A 25,249-nucleotide genomic window follows, 5' to 3' on the forward strand; every position below is an offset into this window, starting at 1 on the left:
GCCCGGGCGGTCTAGCGGGCGTGAGTCCTCTGTCCGGTGTATTTACAAGGCAGCGTTGACCCAGTGATTTAGCATGCTTTACGCTCCGTCTCTCGGACGTCCGGTGGCCATGAGTTCCTGGGTCAAGGGCAAGAGCTGTCTGGCAGCAGACTTGTTGCAGCACCAAGTGGCCATCGTCACCGGCGGGGGCACGGGGATCGGAAAGGCCATCGCAGCCGAGCTCCTGCAGCTAGGTGCGTGAGCAGGCCCCTGGGTCAGGGTCCCCAGAGCCAGGAGTCCTTAGAGGCCGGCGTAACCTGGGGTCGGGAGCCAGGGGGCCAGAGGCGGGCTTAGGAGAGCGCGAAGTTGCCAAGCAAAGGAAATGCAGCTGTGGGTGAAATTAAAACCGTGAAGGAGAGTGGAGAGGAGAGTTCTTTCTAAGAAAAGTTGTGGAGAAGCGGTGGATGATTAAGCACTCTTCATATACTAAAGGGAAAGTTTAGACCCAGAGATACTGCGTCTGAGGTGGGGATTAAGGAGACGTGTGGAATCATGCTCTGGAATTAATTATGGTTGTGTTTTTAAAATTAATTCTTTCCAGGGAATTCCCCGGCGGTCTAGTGGTTAGGACTTGGGGCTTTCACTGCGGTAGGCCTGGACTTGATCCCCGGGCGGGGAACTAAGATCCCACAAGGCACGCCGCAGGGCCCCCCCCCCCAAAAAAAAATTCACTGTTTCTATTTATTGTCTAATGAATGATTAGGAAACATGGGAAGACTTAATTTAACTGGAAAAGGTTGCCACATGTAGAGAGGCTCCCGTTATATGCTCTTGTCGAATTTCTTGTCATATTTACCTTAACTTGGGTGAAGGGAGGACTTTGTAAGCACATAATGGAAAGAAACCACAAAGGGGAAAATAGATAAATATGAAGATGTAAATCCTCATTGAATTAAAAAATAGAAAAGAATAAATTTGAAAGTACGTGAAGAAAAGCATTTACAATATACAACAAATTTATTATATAAAGAGATCTCATAAATAAATAAGGAAAAGATCTAATACACTGATGGAAAAATAAGCTTATGCTATGGGCCAAGCATTTTAAATAAAGAACTGAAAAAAGGCAGTAAGGATACAAAAAAATAGTCAACTTTTTTGGGCAATGAAATGCAAAATATAGCAATAAAAAGGTGCCATTGTTTTTTTAACAAAATTTTAAAACATGGGGGAAAGGGAAAGTGTGGATGAGAGAAGTGAGAAGGCAGGCAAGAAAGTAGATTATTACAAGCTTTCTAGAAGTCACTTTGGGAAAAAAGATCCAAAAGTGTTAACAGTATTTGTGCTGTATCACCTGGTAATTTGCCTCTCAGGAATTTACTCTTTGGAAATAGGGACAGGCACAGATTTTTGTACAAGAATGTAGTGTTGAATAGTGAAACATTATAAGGGAAATGACTAAATGGGTGTCAATGAGCTGTGCTGCTATTTAAACATCTTGCCATTGAAGAGTGTTGTCAAATGCATACCATATAATTGAAAAAAAACAGGTTTCTAAATAAAATAAAGCATTCCAATTTAATTGTTAATGAAAATAACTGCAGAAAAGACTGGAAAGAAGTTTATAGCATTGTTATTAGCAACTACTTTTTCTGGAAAGGATTTGAATAATTAGTGGTTAACTTGTACTCATTTAAAAAAAAATTTTTTTTTAATTTTATTTATTTATTTATTTATTTAATGTATTGGCCGTGTTGGGTCTTAATCGCTGTGCACGGGCTTTCTGTAGTTGTAGAGAGCGGGGGCTACTCTTCATTGCAATGCGCAGACTTCTTTTTGCGGTGGCTTCTCTTGCTGCAGAGCATGGGCTCTAGGAGCTCGGGCCTCAGTAGTAGTGGCTTGTGGGCTCAGTAGTTGCGGGTCTTGGGCTCTAGAATGCAGGCTCAGTAATTGTAACGCACGGGCTTAGTTGCTCTGTGGCATGTAGGATCCTCCCGGACCAGGGCTCGAATCCTTGTTCCCAGTGTTGGCAGGTGGATTCTTTTTTTTTTTTAAAGAATATTTTTAATTAATTAATTAATTAATTAATTTTATTGGCTGTGTTGGGTGTTTTTTGCTGTGCGCGGGCTTTCTTTTAGTTGTGGCGAGTGGGGGCTACTCTTCGTTGTGGTGCGTGGGCTCCTCATTGCGGCTTCTCTTCCTGCGGAGCATGGCCTCTAGACACATGGGCTTCAGCAATTGCAGCACATGGGCTCAAGAGTTGTAGCTCATCGGCTCTAAAGCGCAGGCTCAATAGTTGTGGTGCATGGGCTTAGTTGCTCTGCTGCATGTGGGATCTTCCTGGAGCAGGGATCAAACCCGTGTCCCCTGCATTGGCAGGCGGATTCTTTTTTTTGTTTTTTAAGAACTTTTATTGAGATACAGCTAACAGACAATAAACAGCATATATTTAGAGTGTACAATTTGGTATCCCAATCTCCCAATTCATTCCTCCCCAACCCTCCCTGCTTTCCCCACTTGGTGTCCATATGTTTGTTCTCTACACCTGTGTCTCTATTTCTGCCTTGCATTTCCTCTTTCGTAATTGTTAGCATTTGCCTTATGTATTGAGGTGCTCCTATATGGGGTGCATATATATTTATAATTGTTGTCTCCTCTTCTTGGATTGATCCCTTGATCTTTATGTAGTGTCCTTTCTTGTCTCTGGTAACAGTTTTTATTTTAAAGTCTATTTTATCTGATATGAGTATCGCTACTCCAGCTTTCTTTTGATTTTCATTTGCATGGAATATCTTTTTCCATCCCCTCCCTTTCAGTCTGTATGTGTCCCTAGGTCTGCAGTGGGTCTCTTGGAGACAGCATTATATATGGGTCTTGTTTTTGTATCCATTCAGCCAGTCTGTGTCTTTTGGTTGGTGCATTTAAGCTCATTTACACTGAAGGTCATTATTGATATGTATCTTCCTATGACCATTTTCTTAAGTGTTTTGGGTTTGTTTTTGTAAGTCCTTTTCTTCTCTTATGTTTCCCGCTTAGAGAAGTTCCTTTAGCATTTGTTGTAGGGCTGGTTTGGTGGTGCTGAATTCTCTTAGCTGTTGCTTGTCTGTAAAGCTTTTGATTTCTCCGTCAAATCTGAATGAGATCCTTGCTGGGTAGAGTATTCTTGGTTGTAGGTTCTTCCCTTTCATCACTTGAAATATATCATGCCACTCCCTTCTGGCTTGTAGAGTTTCTGCTGAGAAATCAGCTGTTACCCTTATGGGAGTTCCCTTGTATGTTGTCATTTTTCCCTTGTTGCTTTTAATAACTTTTCTCTGTCTTTAATTTTTGTCATTTTGACTACTATATGTCTTGGTGTGTTTCTCCTTGGGTTTATCCTGCCTGGGACTCTCTGCACTTCCTGGACTTGGGTAGCTGTTTCCTTTCCCATGTTATGGAAGTTTTCAACTATAATCTCTTCCAATATTTTCTCAGGTCCTTTCTCTCTCTCTTCTCCTTCTGGGACCCCTATAATGTGAATGTTGCTGCATTTAACATTGTCCCAGAAGCCTCTTAGGCTGTCTTCAGTTCTTTTCATTCTTTTTTCTTTTTTCTTTTTTCTTTTCCACATCAGTGATTATCACCATTCTGTCTTCCAGGTCACTTATTCGTCTTTCTGCCTCAGTTAATCTGCTATTGGTTCCTTCTAGTGTATTTTTCATTTCAGTTATTGTGTTGCATATCTCTGTTTGTTTGCTCTTTAATTCTTCTAGGTCTTTGGTAAACTTTTCAGTCTTTGCATCCAGCCTTTTTTCAAAGTCCTGGATCATCTTTACCATCATTATTCTGAATTCTTTTTCTGGAAGGGTGCCTATCTCCTCTTCATTTAGTTGTTTTTCTGGGGCTTTATCCTGTCCCTTCATCTGGTACAAAGTCCTCTGCTTTTTCATTTTCTCTATCTTTCTGTGGCTGTGGTTTTCAGTTCCACAAGATGAAATACTGCTAATACTGCTTGATACTGCTGTCTCCTCTCTTGGGGAAGAAGCTATCTAGGACTCTTGTGCATGCTTCCTGATGGGAGGGACTGATGCTGGGTTGGGCTGGGTGGGCGGAGCTCAGTAAGACTTTAATGGATTTGGTGGGCGGAGCTTAGTAAAACTTTAATCTGCTTGTCTGCCAATGGGTGGGGCTGTGTTACCACCCTGTTGGTTGTTTGGCCTGAGGCTACCTAGCACTGGAGCCTACAGGCTCTTTGGTGGGGCTAATGGCAGACTCTGGGAGGGCTCACGCCCGTGAGCACTTCCCAAACCCCTGCTGCCAGTGTCCCCGTCTCCTCGGTGAGCCACAGCTGTCCCCCACCTCTGCAGGCAACCCTCCAACACCAGCAGGTAGATCTGGTTCAGTCTCCTATGGGGTCACTGCTCCTTCCCCCTGGGTCCTGGTGAGCACCCTTTTTTGTGTGCCCTCCAAGAGTGGAGTCTCTGTTTCCCCCAGTCCTGTGGAGGTCCTGCAATCAAATCCCGCTGGCTTTCAAAGTCTGATTCTCTGGGGATTCCTCCTCCCATTGCTGGACTCCCAGGTTGGGAAGCCTGACGTGGGGTTCAGAACCCTCACTTTAGTGGGTGGACTTCTGCAATATAACTGTTCTCCAGCAGTGTGTCACCCACCCAGCATTTATGGGATTTGATTCTAACGCGATTGCACCCCTCCTGCCGTCTCATTGTGGCTTCTCCTTTGTCTGTGGGTGTGGGGTGTCATTTTTGGTGAGTTCCAGTGTCTTTCTGTTGATGATTGTTCAGCAGTTAGTTGTAATTCCAGTGCTCTTGCAAGAGGGAGTGAGCTCACCACCTCCTACTCCACCATCTTGATCCTATCGGCAGGCGGATTCTTAACCACTGCACCACCTAGGAAGCCCGGCAGGCGGATTCTTAACCACTGCGCCACCAGGGAAGCCCTGACTTGTACTCATTTCTCAAATTTGTTTAATGAACATGTAAATTTTCTTTGCTTACCATTGTGTTTGTAATGCCCGGCACAGAGTGTAAAGTTAAAAAAAAGTGTGTTGAAAAAAATGAAAAAATACATCTTAATTAGAAAGAAAAGGGGAATTAGAATTTCTTAATCCGTTCCTGGTGTACTTCATCACCATTACTACCCACTTTACTCCCAACACCAAACTCTATCCCTGTTCATGAAAATTTGTAAGAAAAGTGGAAATGGGTTATCATTTTCTCTGAAGTTCAGATACCAGGCTTCACAGGAGATTGGTCAGATCCTGGTTCAATCTTCCAATGTACTTTTTTTTTTTAAAAAGTAATGTATTGGAAATGCATTTCCTTCAGTGAAAGACTATACAAATAATTTTTACTCTCATTTGTTCAGCTTTTTTTTTTTAATGCCAGAATTAATGGCTATTTCCTGAAAATTGTTATAGAAACCCATATTAGGCAAATAAAATAAAATATTAGCCAATTCAGTTTTCAGTGAGAAGGCTAGTATTTTTTGGCAAATATTACAAGGTGGATTTGGGGGCATGCTTTTTAAAGTGGTGATTATTGTGTTGTCTTTCACATCCAAATGATTGTGACTGTTCCTTTTCTGAGAAGATGCTAAAAGCCCTAGCTCACAAGAGTAGGATATATCAAACAGAACTGGAACCCACTGCACCTATTTGACAGATGCTCTTTGACAAAGGGAGTCCTGATTCCATCAAGGAATATTGAACCTAAGACCATTCACGTTGAATTCAAGCAGATCATTGTCTCTGTCCTCAGGTTAGTCATTCTCTTCCTGTGACAGTGGATGAAATGAAAGTAGGAATTGCAAGTGGAAATTGTGAGGCAAGACAGCACTTTTTTTTGCTGTGGTGACCAGGCTCTTATCAACACCAGGGACCTAGAAGGTGCTTAAATGTAGCACTCTGAGTTGAAGATTGATAGGAATCAGTATCAGCTCAAGCAGAAAAGCAATATATTTGGCTGCAAATGCCTCTGATATGGAAATAACTCATTATTTGCTAGTCACTTCTGTACCTTGTTCTAAGTAAGTTTATCAAGCTTTCTGAATTTCTCTAGCAACTCATATAAACAACAAAAAAAGTCCATCCACGACTTCCTAGGTGGCACAGTGGTTAAGAATTCACCTGCCAATGCAGGGACCTGGGTTCGAGCCCTGCTCCCAGAAGATTCCACATGCCGCGGAGCAACTAAGCCCCTGCACTACAACTATTGAGCCCATGTGCCGCAACTACTGAAGCTGACACACCTGGAGCCCGTGCTCTGCAACAAGAGAAGCCATGGCAATGAGGAGCCTGCGCACCACAATGAAGAGTAGCCCCCGCTCATTGTAACTAGAGAAAGCCTGTGTGCAGCAGCAAAGATCCAACACAGCCAATAAATAAATAAATAAATTAATAAATTAATAAATTAATTAAAAAGATAAATGGAGACTAGATAGCACAATATGTAGAAGATGGTGGGTGAGGATAGAATAAACATTATTTGACAGGTATTAAAAAAAAAGTGCATCTAAATCATTAGGCATAAAGGCGAGGAGAAGGATATTATCTAATAATTTTCTAGTTTATTATAAAATGAGAGCACTGCAATAAATTTAGGTAGTGTAGAAGTATATAAAACAAAAAAATGAGCTTTCCTATTCTGCCCATCTCCTAAACCCCCTTCCTGGCAATTTTCTTCGAGTCACCCACATGCACACATATACAGGTGTGTGTATTTTGTTATTTACAAAATTGGGACTGTAGTATACTTACTGCTCTGTAATTTTTTCTTTCCATGCTAGTACATATAGTATTATTTCACTCTCTTCAAGGTTATATAGTATTCTATTACATGGATGTGGAATAATTTATTTAACCATTCCTTTAATGGAAATTTAGGTTTCTAGTTTTACCCAGCATTGCAGCATTCTGCCTTGTAATACCTTTGCCTCCTGGTTCAAGTTTACAAGGTAGTTAAAATAAATAACCTTTTGGGCTTCCTAGTGGTTAAGAATCTGCCTGCCAATGCAGGGGACGTGGGTTCGATCCCTGCTCCGGGAAGATCCCACATGCCGCCAAGCAACTAAGCCCATGTGCCACAACCAGTGAGCCTGTGCTTTAGAGCCTGTGAGCCACAACTATTGAGCCCATGTGCTACAACTACTGAAGCCCACGCTCCTAGAGCCCGTACTCCACAACAAGAGAAGCCACGGCAATGAGGAGCCCGCACACCACAACGAAGAGTAGCCCCCACTCACCGCAACTAAAAGAAAGCCCGCGCACAGCAAAAAAAGACCCAACACAGCCAATAAAATAAATAAGTAAATAAATTAATTAATTAAAATAAATAACCTTTTAAAATTGTGTCCCAGTACATCTCTGCTAATATTAGATAACTTTCCTGAAGCCTTCAGGGTTCAGATAATAATTAGTGGTAATTTAGTAAGCTTCTAATGCGATAATTCCTGTCAATAATCCTATTTATGTTTTCACTATATCTCTTGAGGCCTTGGACAAAGTTAGGCATTAATCACCTTAGTATTCTTGAGGATATATATATATATATATATTTAATGAGGCTTAACTTCCTTAAATGTGAATTTAGGAAGAGCTGTAGATGTCAGATTTCCCTGCTTTGTTCAGCCTGTGCTCTACTCTGGGAAGTAAAAAAGTTAATACCCATCTTGAAGGCAGAAAGATCAAAGAGGGAAGGGGTTGTGGCAGAGGCAGTGGCTGATCCAGGGGAGCTTGTTTCTCCTTTCCACTTGCTGATCAGATTAGCTATTCCTCCTAACTCAGGGAAACCTGGCTGAGGCTTGGACCTGGGTGAGAAATGTATATTTCACTTCTTTCCCCTCCTGAGAGTAGAAGATTCCTCCTGGAAACAAAAGGAGAAAGGAATAATGGTTCTTCTAATAGTATAATATATGCTTTGTTGAAATTATACACCAATTTTGATAAATTGAATTCTATTTTAAAGTTAGTCTTGTCTTACAAGGAACTCATGGTGAATCTTTTTAATATTTGCTTTATAAAGCTCTCAGATTGCCTATCAGAATTTCCTAAAGTTGTCTGCATTTGGAGCTCACTAAATTATAACCTAAGCTTGAAAAATAGTTTTTTAAAGTACCTTATTTTAATATGCGGAAGCTACCTCATCATGTATAACTAGAATAGTTCTGGTCAAACGGAGAGCCATTTTATTCTTTACCTTTCTGAGTGTCATTGATTCCATACATAAATATTGAATGTGGACTGTTTGTCAGTGTAACAGTTACAGCAATAACAGGGTCCCAATTCTCCAGGAGATGACAGTAAGTGAAGGGAGACTTAATTGTCATACAATATGAGCTTAAATGCTGTATTAGGGTGAGGTCAGGGACATGGGAGCTTGTGGGAGGAGCTGCCAACCTGGGCTCAGTGAGGGAGAGGAAGGATGTATAATCAATATAGCTGTGATTTATCAGTATAGTTCCCTTTAAATCTACCATATACATCTGGGCTTCCCAGAAGTGGTGAGGCTTTTCCTTCTTTCTGCTTCAAGGCTGCCTTGGCACGTATATCTGCTTTTTATATTTGTACATGAAAAGAAGCAAGCATTCTCTTTAGGATAAGCTAAAATGTAAGGCAACAATGAGCAATAGGGTTTAGGATTACTTAGTAAGATAAACGAATAGTCCAGCCTCTCATAGTTTCGTATTTTTACTTAAGGAAAGCACTGGTGGAGTGTCAGCATTCCCATGGGTGGCTCTTCCTTTTGTGGCTCCATTTACATTCAATTCTAATTTCACTTCCAGTGTTATCAATTTTTATTTCTTTGTTGCACTTTCATCTTTGTTGGCCAGTCCCTCCTTCAGTCATCAGTTTTTGTAAAACGTCACGTGGGTTTATCATTGGGAGATGAGGCAATACAACTGCATTCTTTTTTTTTTTTTTTTACAACTGCCTTCTTTGTGTCTGTGCACAAATTGAAGAACAGATGCATGGTGGCCCATCACTTACAGACATTGAAAGAAGTGACATGATTGGTCACTGACCATGACGTGCATCTGTTATTCGCATGCTGATTTGTGGATTTGTGCTAGTGGTAAAGTTTGCATTGTATGGAATTTCTCACAGTTAATCTGCCATGGTAACTGAAATTTGAGCTGTGTTGTTGGGGGTCTGGTGTTATTTAAGCTAAGGTAACTGAAATTAGTGTGTATTAGAGCTGAGCAGAACAAGGACTGCTGATACTTCTATTTCACCCTTCCTGGACATTGTGTAACAATTAAATGCTATTCTCATACATTTTAAAAACATTATTTATTTATTTATTTATTTATTTATGGCTGCGTTGGGTCTTTGTTGCTGTGCATGAACTTTCTCTAGTTGCAGTGAGTGGGGGCTACTCTTCATTGCGGTGTATGGGCTGCTCATTGCGGTGGCTTCTCTTGTTGCAGAGCAAGGGCTCTAAGTGCGGGCTTCAGTAGTTGTGGCTCGAGGGCTCTACAGCACAGGCTCAGTAGTTGTGGCACACGAGCTTAGTTTCTCTGTGGCAGGTGGGATCTAACCGGCCCAGGGATTGAACCCATGTCCCCTGCATTGGCGTGTGGATTCTAACCACTGCAGCACCAGGGAAGCCCCTGTTCTCATACGTTTATTTTTTACATGTTATAAAGTCTACAATACATTGATATCATTTTTACTTTAAACAATCACCATCTTTTAGAGAGATTTGAATAGAAATAAGAAAAGTCCTTACATTTACTTTATTTACTCATATAATTACCATTGCCAGTTCTCTTTCTTCTTTTCTATAGATTTACATTTTCATCTGGTATCATTGTCCTTCTGCTTGAAGGCTTTCCTTTAATCTTTTTAAAGGTCTGCTTTAATGAATTCTTCTGGATATTATATGTGTGAACAAGTCTTTATTTTGCCATTATTTTTGGAAGATATTTTCAAGGGGTAAGAGTTCTAGGTTCCAAAACTCCCGCCCCCACCCCCATCCCCAGTACTTTTAAGATATTCCACTGTCTTCTGCTTGCATTGTTTCTGAAAAGAAGTCTTCCTTGTCTTTTTTGTGTTTTCTCTGGCTGCTTTTAGTATTTTTCTCTTTATCACTGGTTTATTTAGTTATGTCATCAGTGCCATTCCTGGGCCTGCTTTTTGTTAATTAACTTCTCTCCTCATTCTGGGTTGTATTTCCCTGCTCCTTTGTATGCTTTGCTGCTTTTCCTTGGATGCCAGACATTTGAATTTTACCTGGTTGGAGGCTGGTTATTTTTGTATTATAAATATTGCTGAGCTTTGTTCTGTGGTGCAATTAAGTTACTTGGAAACAGTTTGATACTTTAAAGAAGCTTTCTTTCTGTTAAGTATTGACCTAAACAGCCCCTCAGTCTAGGGTTAATTTTGCTTCACTACTGAGGCCATACCCTTCTGAGTACTTTACCCAAAACCTTATACAATTTTTTTCCTGCTGAGAACACTAACTATTGCCAGTGCTGTGTGAGTGTCCAGGTTTGTTCCCTCTGGTTATTTTGGGTGATTCTTTCCCCAGCCTCAGATTGTTTCCTTACTCATATGTGCTGATCAGTGCTCAGCTGAAGATTTGAGGGAGCTCTACAGATCTCTGGAGTTCTTTCCCTGTGTACCTCCCTTCTCTCTGTCCCCTGTATAATCTAGCTGTCTTGGACTCCCAACTTCATCTCTTCTACCCAAGAGACTGCTGGGCTCTGAGTGGGTTCCTCCTCCCTGTGCTGCAGCCTGAAGACACTCCCTCTAGGCAGTAGTCTGGGATAATATTAGGGCTCAGGCTGTTTATTTACACTCTCTGGGGTCACTATCCTGTGCTACCTGATATCCAGTGCCTGGAAATCATTGTTGCATGTATTTTGTTTAGTTTTTTAGTTGTTTTGGGCTGATAGGGCTCACGCTGTTTATTTACACTCTCTGGGGTCACTATCCTGTGCTACCTGATATCCAGTGCCTGGAAATCATCGTTGCATGTATTTTGTTTAGTTTTTTAGTTGTTTTGGGGCTGGTAGGGCTCACGCTGTTTATTTACACTCTCTGGGGTCACTATCCTGTGCTACCTGATATCCAGTGCCTGGAAATCATTGTTGCATGTATTTTGTTTAGTTTTTTAGTTGTTTTGGGCTGGAGGGTAGGTAAATTCAGTTCCTATTATTCCATCTTGACCATAAGCAGAAGTCCTAATTCATCTTTTTTTTTTATAGGAACACATGAAATATTTTCTAAACATTGTTACTTGAGGAATTTGGACAACCAAATATGAAAACATATTTACTTATTCTTTGGTTGCTGTCTCCTCAGGGTGTAATGTGGTCATTGCGTCCCGTAAATTTGATAGATTAAAATCTGCTGCAGGTGAACTGAAGGCCAGTCTGCCTCCTACCAGTCAGGCTCAAGTCACTCCCATAAAATGCAACATCCGTAATGAAGAGGAGGTAAAGCAAATCTATTTTTGTTTTTGTTTTTTTGTTTGTTTTTAATTGAAGTATAGTTGATTTACAATGTAGTGTTTAATTTCTGCTGTACAGTAAAGTGACAGTTATACATAGATGTATTCTTTTTCATATTCTTTTCCATTATGGTTTATCACAGGATATTGAATATAGTTCCCTTTGCTATAGAGTAGGACCTTGTTGTTTATCCATCCTATATATAATAGTTTGCATCTGCTAATCCCAAACTCCCAATCCTCCCTTCCCCCTTGGCAACTGTTCTGTTCTCTATATCTGTGAGTCTGTTTTTGTTTCATAGATATGTTGATTTGTGTCATATTTTAGATTCCACATATAAATGATATCATATGATATTTGTCTTTCTTTTTCTGACTTAGTTCACTTAGAATGATAATCTCTAGGTCCATCAATGTTGCTGCAAATGGCATTATTTCATTCTTTGTAATGGCTGAATAATATTCCATTATATATATATATATATTCTATTTTATAAACATATGTGTGTGTATATATATATATATATATATATCTCACATCTTTATCCATTCTTCAGTTTATGGACATTTAGATTCTTTCCATGGCTTGGCTATTGTAAATAGTGCTGCTAAGAACATTGGGGTGCATGTATCTTTTCAAATTATAGTTTTGTCTAGGTATATGCCCAAGAGTGGGATTGCTGGATCATATAGCAACTGTATTTTTAGTTTTTTAGGAATGCTAATCTATCTTATAATTTATTCATTTGTTTTAATTTATAGTAGTTGTCCCTAAACCTGACTGTCCTTTAGGTTTTCCAATAGATGCTGTCTTAGATGAGGTTCACTAGAAGCAGAGCCTGTGGAGGAGATTGATGAGCTAAAGATGTGTTGAGTGGATGGCCTCAGGAGAAAGAGAGGAAAGGAAGAAATGTAGGGAAGCTAAGCAAGGGCAGTTTCACCTAGAGACTACCTTTTGTGCCTTTTGCCCTTTAACTCATTTCGTAATGTCTATTTCATCATTATCCGTTATTCAGAGTTGGTAGCTTACAAATGAAAACAATGGAGGGATGAGACAGATCCTTGGATAAATCTTGTCATCAAAATTCCAAATTTAGCTTTATGATCAATGGGTATTGGATACTGGTAAATTATTTGCTGATATAGGATTTTCAGGTTTATTCGTAGTAACTACATCTCCGTTTATTGCGGTTCTCAGAGTTACTATTCACTGTGAGACACTGCAAGCTCTGCTACTCTCCTAAAGCAGGTGATAAAGTCCAAGTGGCAAGTTAAGTTATTAACCAGTTCACTTTTGAAATTTTGTTTATTTATTTATTGAAGTGTAGTTGATGTATAATATTATATGATACAGGTATATAATATAGTGATTTACAATTTTTAAAGGTTATACTCTACTTATAGTTATAAAATATTTGCCATATTCCCCTCATTGTGTAATACATTCTTGTAGCTTATTTGATACCTAATAGTTTGTACCTCTTAATCCTCTTCCCCTACATTGCCCCTCCCTGCTTCACTCTCCACACTGGTAACCACTAATTTGTGCTCTATGTCTGTGAATCTGCTTCTTCTCTGTTATATTCACTAGTTCATTGTGTTTTTTTGGATTCCACACATAAGTGCTATCATACAGTATTTGTCTGTAACCAGTTCACTTTTAATGTTTTTCTTTAGGTGAATAATTTGGTCAAAGCCACCTTAGATACTTATGGTAAGATTAATTTCTTGGTAAACAATGGAGGAGGCCAGTTCTTCGCTCCTACTGCAAGCATCAGTTCGAAGGGCTGGAATGCTGTCATTGAAACCAACCTGACGGGCACCTTCTACATGTGCAAAGCAGGCAAGTGTTATCAATATCCAAAAAGTCCAAGTGTCTTTTATGTAAAGATCATAGAGAATCCTGAAAGGGAAATTGTCATGGGCTCAGAAGCTCCATGTCATCAACATGTACTGCCCTGATTTAACTTATATACAATATGGCAATGTAAATTGCTACATTTCTGTATAGTAATTTGGTATCATTTATAAAATATGAATGTTGTTTGATCTGTTAATTTTTTTTCTAGGAAGTTATCATGTAAAAATTATTAAGAATTTGTACAAAGATATAGCTACAAAGTGCTTCATAAAATTAAGGAAAACTCCACACTTATTTTGTTTTTGAGAAATGAATCTGGGGACTTCCCTGGTGGTCCAGTGGTAAAGAATTCACCTTCCAATGCAAGGGATGCGGGTTTGATCCCTGGTCAGGGAACTAAGATCCTATGTGCCATGGGGCAACTAAGCCCACTCACAACAAGTACTGAGCTCACGCGTCCCAACTAGAGAGCCCGCATGCGGCAAACTACAGAGCCCACACGCCCTGGAGCCTGTGCGCCATAACTAGAGAAGAGAAAACCCACATGCCACAACTAGAGAAGAAAAAACGTGCACACCACAACTAGAGAGAAGCCCACACACTGCAACAAAGAGCCTGTGTGCCAAAGAGCCTGCACACTGCAACGAAAGATCCCACAGGCCTCCACGAAGATCCCGCATGCCACAGCTAAGACCTGATGCAGCCAAAAATTAAATAAATAAATAATAAACAAATAAAAGATTAAAAACAAGAAATGGATCTGTTAAATCTGTTACAAGGACCTATTAATTAACTCAGTGAAATCTTCAGAGAGAATACCAGAGTTCACATTTTTTCTGACTAATAAGTAATTAGCACACATGCATAGTCTTTGGATTAAAGGTTATGTTTCATAGATGGTAACATTCAACCCTGAAGTTGGGTAACTGAAGAGTTTCCTTACAAAATGTCCAAGACATTTTTATGCTGAAAAATGTGGAACGAGTGTAATTCTGAACCACAAAGTCTTCACCCCAACATGGGTTAGGCTTTATATTCTTAGTATCTCTAAATCAAAGGTCTTGCAAACATTTCCAGGCCTCATCTTTATCTAACTGGTAATATAAATTTCTCTATTAATTGTGATATATAGGATTAGCTGCTGAAGAGTAGAGATCCAGAAAAAATAGGAGCTTTAATAAGATAGTTGATTTCCCCCTCACATAAAAACTCAAGGTATGGGACTTCCTTGGTGGCGCGGTGGTTAAGAATCTGCCTGCCAATGCAGGGGACACGGGTTTGATCCCTGGTCTGGAAAGATCCCGCATGCTGTGGAGCAGCTAAGCCCGTGTGCCACAACTACTGAGCCTGCACTCTAGAACCCGCAAGCCACAACTACTAAGCCCATGCACCGCAACTACTGAAGCCCATGAACCTAGAGCCCATGCTCCGCAACAAGAGAAGCCACTGCAATGAGAAGCCTGCGTGTTGCAATGAAGAGTAGCCCCCGCTGTCCACAACTAGAAAAAGCCTGCATGCAGCAATGAAGACCCAACACAGCCAAAAAATAAATTAAAAAACCCAAAAAACTCAAGGTATATAGTCCAGGGATAGTATGGTAGTTCCATAATCATTAGGGAATAAGGGTTCTTTTTCTTGCTTTACTATTTTTGACATGTGGTTTCCATCCCATGGTCCAAAATGGCTGCTCTAGTTCCTGCCAATGTAACTGCATTCCAGACAGCAGGAATGAGGAAAAATGTAATACTCATTCTTTTTAACAGCACCATCTGGAAGTAGCTCCATTACATTTACTGATATTCATCATCAGCTAGAACTAAGTTAAATGATCATAACTACCTATAAGGGATACTGGGAAATAGACTCTTTAGGTGGGTAGCTATGTGCCTAAGTACAAATTCAGTTTCTCTGTAAGAAAAGGAGAGCGACAATTAGGAGATAGCTTGTAGTCTCTAACCTACCCTTCATAGCTCAGCACTTTGACACCTTCCAGCACTCAAGTCAACAGTCTCTTACCAACCTGAGGTTCCTTGCCAACAGCCATTAACTGGAAGTCTGCAGAGTCTGAATTCAGTTATGATTTTTATTAGTCAGAATTGAAGAATACAGGGCCCATAGTTTTTGTTTTGTTTTGTTTTGTTTTTACTTTAAACAATGGGACTTAGCCTTTGTTTTTGACAACAAGGGATATGAAACATACATTTTTTCTATAATAATAATAGTGAAAAACTGAAAACCATTTAAATATTCTAGAGTAAAATATTAGTTGAGTGAAGTTTTTATATCTATAGGATAGAGTACTATGCAGCCACTAAAAATATAGGTATAAAAATATGCTTCTCAATATGAAAAGATATTCCCAGACATCGTTGAGTGAAAAGCAGGTTATAAAACATTCTATCCAGTGTGATCACATTTCTGCAAAAAACAGTATATGTTTATATATGGCTGTATATGAATAGACATAATTCTGAAAGAGTTTATACCAAAATATTGACATATCATCTTTGGGAGGTAAAATTACATATTATTTTTATCTTTTTCTCTTTGTGTATCTGCTTTTTCTAGTTTTTCTAAAATGATGGGGTTTTTTTATGTAATTAAAATGATTTAAGTTATGACTGCCATGAAGTTCCAACTTTTTCAACTTGTACTCTTTGACATGATATGCTGTTGTTAAAGAATTGTGAGAATATCCACATATAAATTACTGGTGATTTAGACTTTCTTGTAGCCTTTAATTATTCATTTTACTAATATAGGAATTTTTTTCTCCCAATTTATTTTTGGAATAATCTTGAATATATGAAAAAGTTAAAGAGATAATACAATGAACTCCTATTAGGCATACCTCATTTTATTATGTTCTGCTTTATTGCACATCAAGCAAGACTTTCAGCACTGTTTTCCTAACAGCATTTGCTTACATTGTGTCTCAGTGTCATATTTTGGTAATTATCACAATATTTCAAACTTTTTCATTATTATTATATTTGTTATGATGATTTGTGACCAGTAATCTTTGATGTTCCTATTGCAAAAAGATTACAACTTGCTGAAGGCTCATATGATGGTTAGTACTTTTTAGCAACAAAATATTTTAAAATTAAGGTTGTACACTGTTTTATTAGACATTATGCTATTGCACATTTAATAGACTATAGTATAATATAAATGTAACTTTTATATGTACTGGGAAACAAATTTGTGTGATTCACTTTATTGCAATATTGCTTTATTGTGGTGGTCTGGAACCGAACCTACTGTATCTCTGAGCCCTGTCTGCGTACTTTTCATTTAGATTCACCAAGTGCTGACATTTTGCTGCATTTACATTCTCTCTCTGTGTGTCTTTCCCCCTCTCTTCCTCCCTCCCTCCCTATATCCCCCTCAACCCCTCCCCAACACCCTTTTCATGAACAGTTTGGAAGTAAATTACAGACATCATCACACTTTGTCTATACATTTTTTAAGGATAAAGACATGTTTTCTCTATAGCTACAATACCGTTATCACACCAAAGGAAATATACAGTAACTCAGTAAAGTCAATGATTACATAATCACATTGGAATTTCCCTAAAAGTCTAGTAGCATTGGCAGTATTATCCTGAGTCTGTTGTGGTGTGTAATGTGGGCTAAAGTGGGTAAATAAGTTATTTTAGTACAACTGAGAACCAGGACTTTTGGCATGGGCAAAAGGAGAAATGAATGTAGACAGTTGAGGTTAAGTAAAAGCTCCTATAGTCCTGAATTTAATTAGAGGCATTAGTATGGACTCAAGATATATTTTTTTGTTAAAATAAAATATGTATATTCTGACTTTGTGCACTGAAAAGAAGCAGTCATTCATTCAGTAATAGTGCATGCTCCTAGCACCCATATTATGGTCTCTGAGTTTTATTTCCAATTAAAAGGAATTGGGACTCCTTAGAGAAATAGCTTATTCCAGGTCTGGGGAAGGAAATGTGCAAGATAAGCATAGAATATTTTGTCCTAACAGAAATCTAGAAAGCTATATGGTTATGTGATTGCACAAAACTTGGATCTGCTCGCCTGCATGCAGTAAAGCCAATCAACTGAACACTGGGTTGCAGTGAAGGAAAGTACAATGCTTACCGCAGGACATCAAGCAAGGAGAACGAGCAGCTCATGCTCAAAAGACCCAAGCTCCCCCGTAGTGTTCAGGGAAGGGTTTTTTTTTTTTTTCTGGCGCACGGGCTTAGTTGCTCCGCGGCATGTGAGATCTTCCTGGAGCAGGGATTGAACTTATGTCCCCTGCATTGGCAGGCAGATTCCCAACCACTGCGCCACCTAGGAAGCCCAGGGAAGGGTTTTTAAAGGCAGTGTGAGGGAGGGGACTGCAGGGTCGTGATCAGCTTGTGCACAACTCTTGGATTGGTTGGCATCAAGGTGAAGTTTTGAGCATCACCAGTCTTCTGGGTTCAACCTGTCTGGGAAACTACAAGACAAGTGCCCCGGCTTCTTTAACAAACTGTGAGGAAGAAAACAAAGAATAGAGAGAGAAACTATAGATTAAAAGAGACTAAGAGACACATGAGCGTCCTGCCCTGTGTCGGCCTTATTTGGAGCTTGATTCGAACAAACGTACTGTAAATGTTTGTTATATAATCAGGGAAATATGAACGTTGACGGGATATTTGATGATATTAGGAGTTATTGTTCATTTTTAAGTGTGTTAATGGTATTGGAATTGTATTCTTTAAAAAAGTTCCTCTTTTTAAAGAGATAAATATAAGACTATTTTTATATGAAATGGTAAGATGTCTAAAATTTGCTTCCAAAATTATCCAAGAGGAAGGGAAATGAGTGAGGATATAGTTCAAACTAAAGAGGCTATAACCTGATAATGTTGAATCAGGATGATAAAAATCTGGGATTCGTTATACGACTTTATTTTTGTATGTATTTGAACAGTGCATTGAAAAAAGTAATGAGTTGATACTGATAATTTCAGTTCAAATCCAGCACCGCTGGGTTCTTCCTCACCTTTTCCCCTTCCATATTTGTATATCCCTTTTCCACAGTGAAAACAGGATTTTTAAAAAATCTTGAGAGTAAGCATGTAAAAATTATTTTGTGGCCTTTTTTAAAAATGCTGAGTCTGTTTTTTACACGATCAGTTTCCTATGGCATGCTGTCAAATTGTTTACTCTTAAAGCATTTTCTTTTTCTTAAAAACTTTGTTTATGCATCGGGTATTTGCATCCATTATCTCGTTTAATACTCAGAATGCTTCCTTGATGTAGTAGGTAGGACAAAAGGTATCATATCTGAGCTCAGATTTAGGCCAACCAGCCCAAGATCACCTAGAGGCAGGCCTCAGACTCAAGTCTTCTAAATCACATCTACTCTCCATCATATCATGCTGCCTCAAAGCCCATTAAACACCAGTAATTTCAAACTTTGTAAAAGAACCATTGATCCAGAAAATAGAATGCTGGTTGCCAGGGGTTGCAGGGAGTGGGGAATGAGGAATTATTGCTTAATGAGTATAGTCTCAGTTCTTAAAGTTGAAAAGAATATTAGAGATGGACGGTGGTGATGGTTGCACAACAATATGAATGTACCTGATAGCGCTGAACTGAACACTTTAAAATGTTAAGGATAGTAAATGTTAGGTTATGTGTATTTTACCACAATAAAAAATATTGCAAGAAATAAAGGACCCTTGATCTCTTTTGACCATAGGGTTTGTTCTTTAATTTGGACACTAGAAAACTTAACCTCCTTTCTCCAAATCGTTTGGTTTTGCAATCGCTATGGTTCTTCTCAGGTTGGTGGTTGCCCATAAACCTTCCATGTTGTTTTAGGAAACTTTGTTTTTGCACGTTTGTCTTTCTTCTGCATTTGCTCTTGGTGGTTGTATAGTTTCTCTGATGACCATCTTAAATATCTTGAAGAAATATCCCCATAATAGTTCCAGGAAAGTGTCAGGAGAAAAACACAATGATGATTCAGAGTTGTGAAGTATATGGTAGTATTTAACCAGAAGCAGAAAGTCTATATAGGGTAATTTAAATACATTTATTTTCTTTTCTTGTACTAGTATCAGATGGTTTTGCAATTAAAAATATGTATTTGATATGGCATATGGCTTTCTTTTTTTAAAATTTCTTATTATTTATTTATTTATTTTTGGCTGTGTTGGGTCTTCCTTGCTGCATGCGGGCTTTCTTTAGTTGCAGTGAGCGGGAGCTACTTTTTGTTGTGCTGTGCAGGCTTCTCAGTGTGGTGGCTTCTCTTGTTGCAGAATACGGGCTCTAGGTGCATGGGCTTCAGTAGTTGCAGCATGTGAGCTCAGTAGTTGTGACTCACGGGCTCTAGAGTGCAGGCTCCGTAGATGTGGTGGACGGGACTTAGTTGCTCCGCGGCATGTGGGATCTTCCTGGGCCAGGGCTCGAACCCATGTCCCCTGCATTGTCAGCAGATTCCACTGTGCCACCAGGGAAGTCCCTGCTTTATTTTCATTTCCAAACTGTTCTTGGCTATTCATGACCATTTACTTTTTTCAGATGAATTTTGTATTCACACTTCTTCAAAAATCCTGTTGGGAATTTGATTAGAATTATATTAAACTTATTAGTAATTTGGAGATAATTAACATGTTTAAGTATTGTCTCCCTGTCATAACATGTCTTTTCATTAATGAGCTCTTATATCTTTTGGCAAAGGTTTGTGGTTCTAATTGTATAGATCGCATATGCATATTTTTATTAAGGTTATATCTACATGTTTTTGATGGCTATTGCTATTTTGAACGGGCTCTTTTTCCACTTATTTTCAACTGGATTGTTGTTGGTTTATAGAGTTGTTTTTTTAAATTTATTTTGTGGCTTTTTCTAATGATATGCAGCTTTATATTGATATGATGGTTTGTCAAATTAGTCTGTTGGGCTTTCTAGGTATATAATCAGGCTGTCTAAAAATAACTACTGTGCTATTTCTTGGAGTCAAAGATATAGTCAACTGTGAAATGCACCATCACTTTATATAGGAAGAAAGTAAAAACCATGTAATTGTAATTGTAAGATGTCACCAACTGTAAGACATATGCTAATTTCAGCAGTGTGAAAATAGTGTGAAAAAATGTCTTAGGTTAAAAAAATATTGTATGTTTTCCTGTGGTTTTACCTCCTTTTTTTTCTGACATATATTATGATTTGGTAAGAATTCACTGGAAAGCATTAAATAATAATGGGTAGGCATTCTTATTTTTGCTTAAGCTTTTAATAGGGATGGGCATTGAGTTGTTCTCTGGACTTTACATTCTAAAAATTGGACTTCTGCTGAAGTGAGTCCTGACATTCATCTCTAGCATTGTTTTTATTTGTGTGAGTAGAAAGGATGTTTAATAGCGTATTGTTTAGCTTCCATGTGTTTGTATTTTTTACAGTTTTTTTCCTGTAATTGATATCTAGTCTCATGGCATTGTGGTCAGAGAAGATGCTTGATATGATTTCAATTTTCTTAAATTTACCAAGGCTTAATTTTTGACCCAAGTGTGATCTATCCTGGAGAATGTTCCCTGTGCACTTGAGAAGAAAGTATATTCTGTAGTTTTTGGATGGAATGTCCTATAAATATCAATTAAGTCTATCTGGTCTAATGTGTCATTTAAAACTTGTGTTTCCTTATTTATTTTCTGTTTGGATGATCTGTCCATTGGTGTAAGTGGGGTGTTAAAGTCTCCTACTATTATTGTGTTACTGTTGATGTCCCCTTTTATGGTTGTGAGCATTTGCTTTCTGTATTGAGGTGCTCCTAAGTTGGGTGCCTAGATATTTACAGTTGTTATATCTTCTTGGATGGATCCCTTGATCATTATGTAGTGTCCTTCCTTGTCTCTTGTAATAATCTTTATTTTAAAGTCTAATTTGTCTGATATGAGTATTGCTACTCCAGCTCTCTTTTGACTTACATTTGCAAGGAATATCTTTTTTCATCCTCTCACTTTCAGTCTGTATGCATCCCTAGGTCTGAAGTGGGTCTCTTGTAGACAGCATGTCTAAGGGTCTTGTTTTTGTACCCATTCAGCCAGTCTGTGTCTTTTGGTTGGAGCATTTAATCCATTTACATTTAAGGTAATTATGTTTCTATTACCATTTTTTTAATTGTTTGGGGTTTGTTTTTGTAGGTCTTTTCCTTCTCTTGTGTTTCCTGCCTAGAGAAGTTCCTTTAGCAATTGTTGTAAAGCTGGTTTGGTGGTGCTGCATTCCCTTAACTTTGCCTTGTCTGTAAAGCTTTTGATTTCTCTGTCGAATCTGAATGAGATTCTTGTGGGTAGAATATTCTTGGCTGTAGGTTTTTCCCTTTCAACACTTTAAATATATCCTGCCACTTCCTTCTGGTCTTCAGAGTTTCTGTGAAAGATCAACTGTTATCCTTATGGGTTTTCCCTTATATGTTGTTTGTTGCTTTTCTCTTGCTGCTTTTAATATTTTTTTCTTTGTGTTTAATTTTTGTTAGTTTGACTAATATGTGTCTCAGTACGTTTCTTTCTGGGTTTATTCTGTATGGGACTCTCTGCACTTCTCGGACTTGATTAACTATTTCTTTTCCCATGTTGGGGAAGTTTTCAACTATAATCTCTTCAAATATTTTCTCAGACACTTTCTTTTTTTCTTCTTCTTCTGGGACGCCTATGATTCAAATGTTGGTGTGTTTAATGTTGTCCCCAAGGTCTCTGAGACTGTCTTCCATTCTTTCTATTCTTCTTTTCTTTATTCTGCAGTTATTTCCACCATTCTATCTTTCAGCTCACTTACTCATTCTTCTGCCTCAGTTATTCTGCTGTTGATTCCATCTAGAGTATTTTTAATTGTAGTTATTGTGGTGTTCATTACTGTTTGTTTGCTCTTTAGTTCTTCTAGGTCCTTGCTAAATGTTTCTTTTATTTTCTCTATTTTGTTTTTGAGATTTTTGATCATCTTTACTATCATTACTCTGAATTCTTTTTCAGGCAATTTGCCTATTTCCTCTTCATTTATTTGGTCTTGTGGGTTTTTTTCTTGCTGCTTTGCCTGCAAGATGTTTCTCTGTTTTCTCATTTTGTCTAATTTACAGTGTTTGAGGTCTCCTTTCCCTAGGCTGCCTAGTCGTAATTCCTCTTGCTTCTGTTCTCTGCCCCTGTGTTGGGGTTGGTCCAGTGTCTTGAGTAGGCTCCCTGATGGGAGGCACTGGTGCCTGCGTTCTGGTGGGTGGATCTGAGTCTTTTCCCTCTGATGAGCAGGGCCATGTCAGGTGATGTGTTTTGGGGTATCTGTGAGCTTAATATGACTTTAGGTAGTCTGTGCTGATGGGTGGGTTTGTGTTCCTGTCTTGTTTGTAGTTTGATGTAATTTGGTGTGAGGCATCCAGCACTGGTAGTTGCAGGCATCAGGCGGAGCCGAATCTTAGACTCTGATAGAGGCCTCCATGAGAGCGCTCTTTAGTTAATATTCTCTGTGGCTGGGGATTCTCTAGTTGTCCAGCATCCTGGACTCAATGCTCCCACCCCAGAGCCTCAGGCCCAACTTCTGGTTGAGGAATCAAGGCCCCACAGGTTGCTCATCCTAGCAGTAAAGAAGATTTAAAAAGACTAACTAAGCCCCAGACTAATGGTAAAAAGTTAAATCAAACAAATACTGAAACAAGGAAACATGTACACACACAAGAGAAACAAAAACAGAACCCAATAAAACATAAAGCACTAGAACAATCAGACAAAAGAACCCTGGAATGAAATCAGACAATTAAAAAGAAAACCAACAAAAACTCAAAACCAAAAAAATGAAACCAAAGCAGAGTGCCAACTAAAGACTGATGCAAAGAAACAAAACAAACTGACAAGAATGACTTAAAAAAAAAGAGGGAGAGAAAAGGGAAAGAAGACAATAACAGAAGATCAACATATAAATGGAAATATATTAAAAAAAATTTAAAAAGGAGGAGAAAAGAAAAAAGAAAGAAAGAAAGAAAAAAGACAACAAAACCCCAGAGAAATGGTGAAAACAAGGACCAAATATAGCAAGGACCAAATAGAAACAAGGACCAAATATAACAAAGAGCAAGATAGACTGAAGATCCCCCAAATGAAATCAAACAATTAGAATTAGAACTAAGATAAAGACGAAACCTAAAAACAAAAACCAAAGCAGTGTGTCAACTAAAGAATAAAGCAAGGAAACAGAACAGACCAATAATAATGATTAAAAATAAGATAAAATAAAATAAGATAGAATAAAAAGGGATAAAACACTGAACAACAGAAAAGCAATGTATAAATGGAAATATAAAAAGAAAAAGAAAAAAAAATGTAGTAAAGAGAAAGAAGAAAAAAGATAGGGGAAAAGAACTCAGCACAACAGAAACACCAACTAGGCACAGAAATATATAAAAAGAATAAAAATAAAGATAAAAGTAAAAAATAGAATAAAAAATATGTTATAAAACACAAAGATCTCATAAGACTAAAATAGTAATTTAAAAAAAAAAGCCAGAACCAACAGCAGATTGAATCAAAACAATGGAATTAATAATAATAATTCTGTTTCCTTGAGGTCTCAGCTATAAGTGTCCTTGTACACTCCTTGAGTTACAGGCCACCCTTGCCTTCCCAAGAGGCCCTCCTCTGCCTCTGGGTTGGACTCTGGACCTGCTGTGAGCCCTGTGGGGTCCACTTAGGCTCTGATTTGGCCCAGTTCCTGTGTGTGTTTGCTCCCAAATTCCACAGCTGCCAGAGCTAGACCGTTTTCATTTGTGGGAACATTCATTGTCTACTCAAACATTCCAAAGACACAGGGTCTACCTAGCTGATTGTGGGGATTTAATCTGCAGCTTGTACAGCTGATGGAGAGATTTTCACTACTCTTCCTTAGTACCCCCTGTCCCTAGCGTTCAGCTTTGGTTTTGTCCCTACCTCCACATGTGGTCCAACCTCGGGAGTCTGGTCCTGAGGCTGCCTTGGAACTCTTGCGTCTGCCTCAGGGAAGGCTTCCTTTATCGTTCATCTGCAGGTGGGGAGAAAGGCCACAGTGTGGCTCCTCCCCCTGTGTGTGACTTAGCAATAGTGCCCTGCTTCCATGGCAGCCCATTCTTCCCTGGTAGGCATTCCCTGCTGCAGATTTCTTCCCTCCCGTTCCCTCAGTCCATCTCCCTGCAGCCAACAGCAGTTCTCACCCTGTTCTCCAGTCACCACGCTCCAGCTCCGAGGCCCCCTGCACTACTGTGACCCACATCTCAGTCTGGGGTATGCAGGGCCACAGTACGGACCCTCTGTGTGTTTCTCCCTTTCCCGTCTGCCACAGATTGGCCGCTTCACCCTCTTTGGACAGCCCCAAATGCCTCTCTTCTGTCCCAATTGAATTCCTCATTGAAGAGGAGGTTTCCCCATCACATAAGGGGGTGTTTCCCTGAATTTAGGAATCTCTTCTGCTTTAGCTCCCTTGCCCTGGGGTGCAGGTCCTGTCCCTTTTTTTCTCCTCCTCTTTCTCTTTTCTTTTCTCATCCTACCCAGTTATGCAGGGATCTTTATAGTCCTTTCTGATATCCAAGGTCTTCTGCTAGTGTTCAGCTGGTTTTCTTTGAGGATTGTTGCATCTATTGACATATTCCTGATGCATCCATGGAGAGAGATGAACTCCACGTCCTTATTCTCCTCCACCATCTTTCTAGTCCTCAATCAGTATTTTTATAAAAGAAAATACAAATTAGAAGTTAAAAAATATCAAATAAGCAGCATGCTGGAATAGGGGATCAGGGAAGGGTCAGGACATTATTTAATAGGATTGTCTTTTGTCTGTATCCTGCAGTTTACAACTCCTGGATGAAAGACCACGGAGGATCTATTGTCAATATCATTGTCCTTACTAAAACTGGATTTCCAAGAGCTACGTAAGCACTTATATTTTTCTTCCTATATCTTTGAGTTTGTCCTCTGAATAGGGGGGAGTAGGGTAGGG

At 39.0% G+C, this 25,249-nt stretch overlaps 1 protein-coding gene across 2 annotated transcripts in view; it reads left to right on the plus strand.

Moving 5' to 3' along the window:
* Positions 1-3: 3 nt before the first annotated feature.
* The window catches only part of PECR (peroxisomal trans-2-enoyl-CoA reductase), a 43,955-nt gene continuing 18,709 nt past the window's right edge, over positions 4-25,249 (plus strand). For both annotated transcript variants that reach the window (XM_057746754.1, XM_057746753.1), the window contains exons 1-4: positions 4-233; positions 11,279-11,412; positions 13,104-13,269; positions 25,100-25,181. In XM_057746754.1, coding sequence (XP_057602737.1) covers positions 74-233; positions 11,279-11,412; positions 13,104-13,269; positions 25,100-25,181 — 542 coding nt within the window. In that variant the 5' untranslated portion in view covers positions 4-73. The remainder of the gene's footprint in view (positions 234-11,278; positions 11,413-13,103; positions 13,270-25,099; positions 25,182-25,249) is intronic.

The sequence above is a fragment of the Hippopotamus amphibius genome, chromosome 8, assembly GCF_030028045.1.
Source record: "Hippopotamus amphibius kiboko isolate mHipAmp2 chromosome 8, mHipAmp2.hap2, whole genome shotgun sequence".
Taxonomy (NCBI): domain Eukaryota; kingdom Metazoa; phylum Chordata; class Mammalia; order Artiodactyla; family Hippopotamidae; genus Hippopotamus; species Hippopotamus amphibius.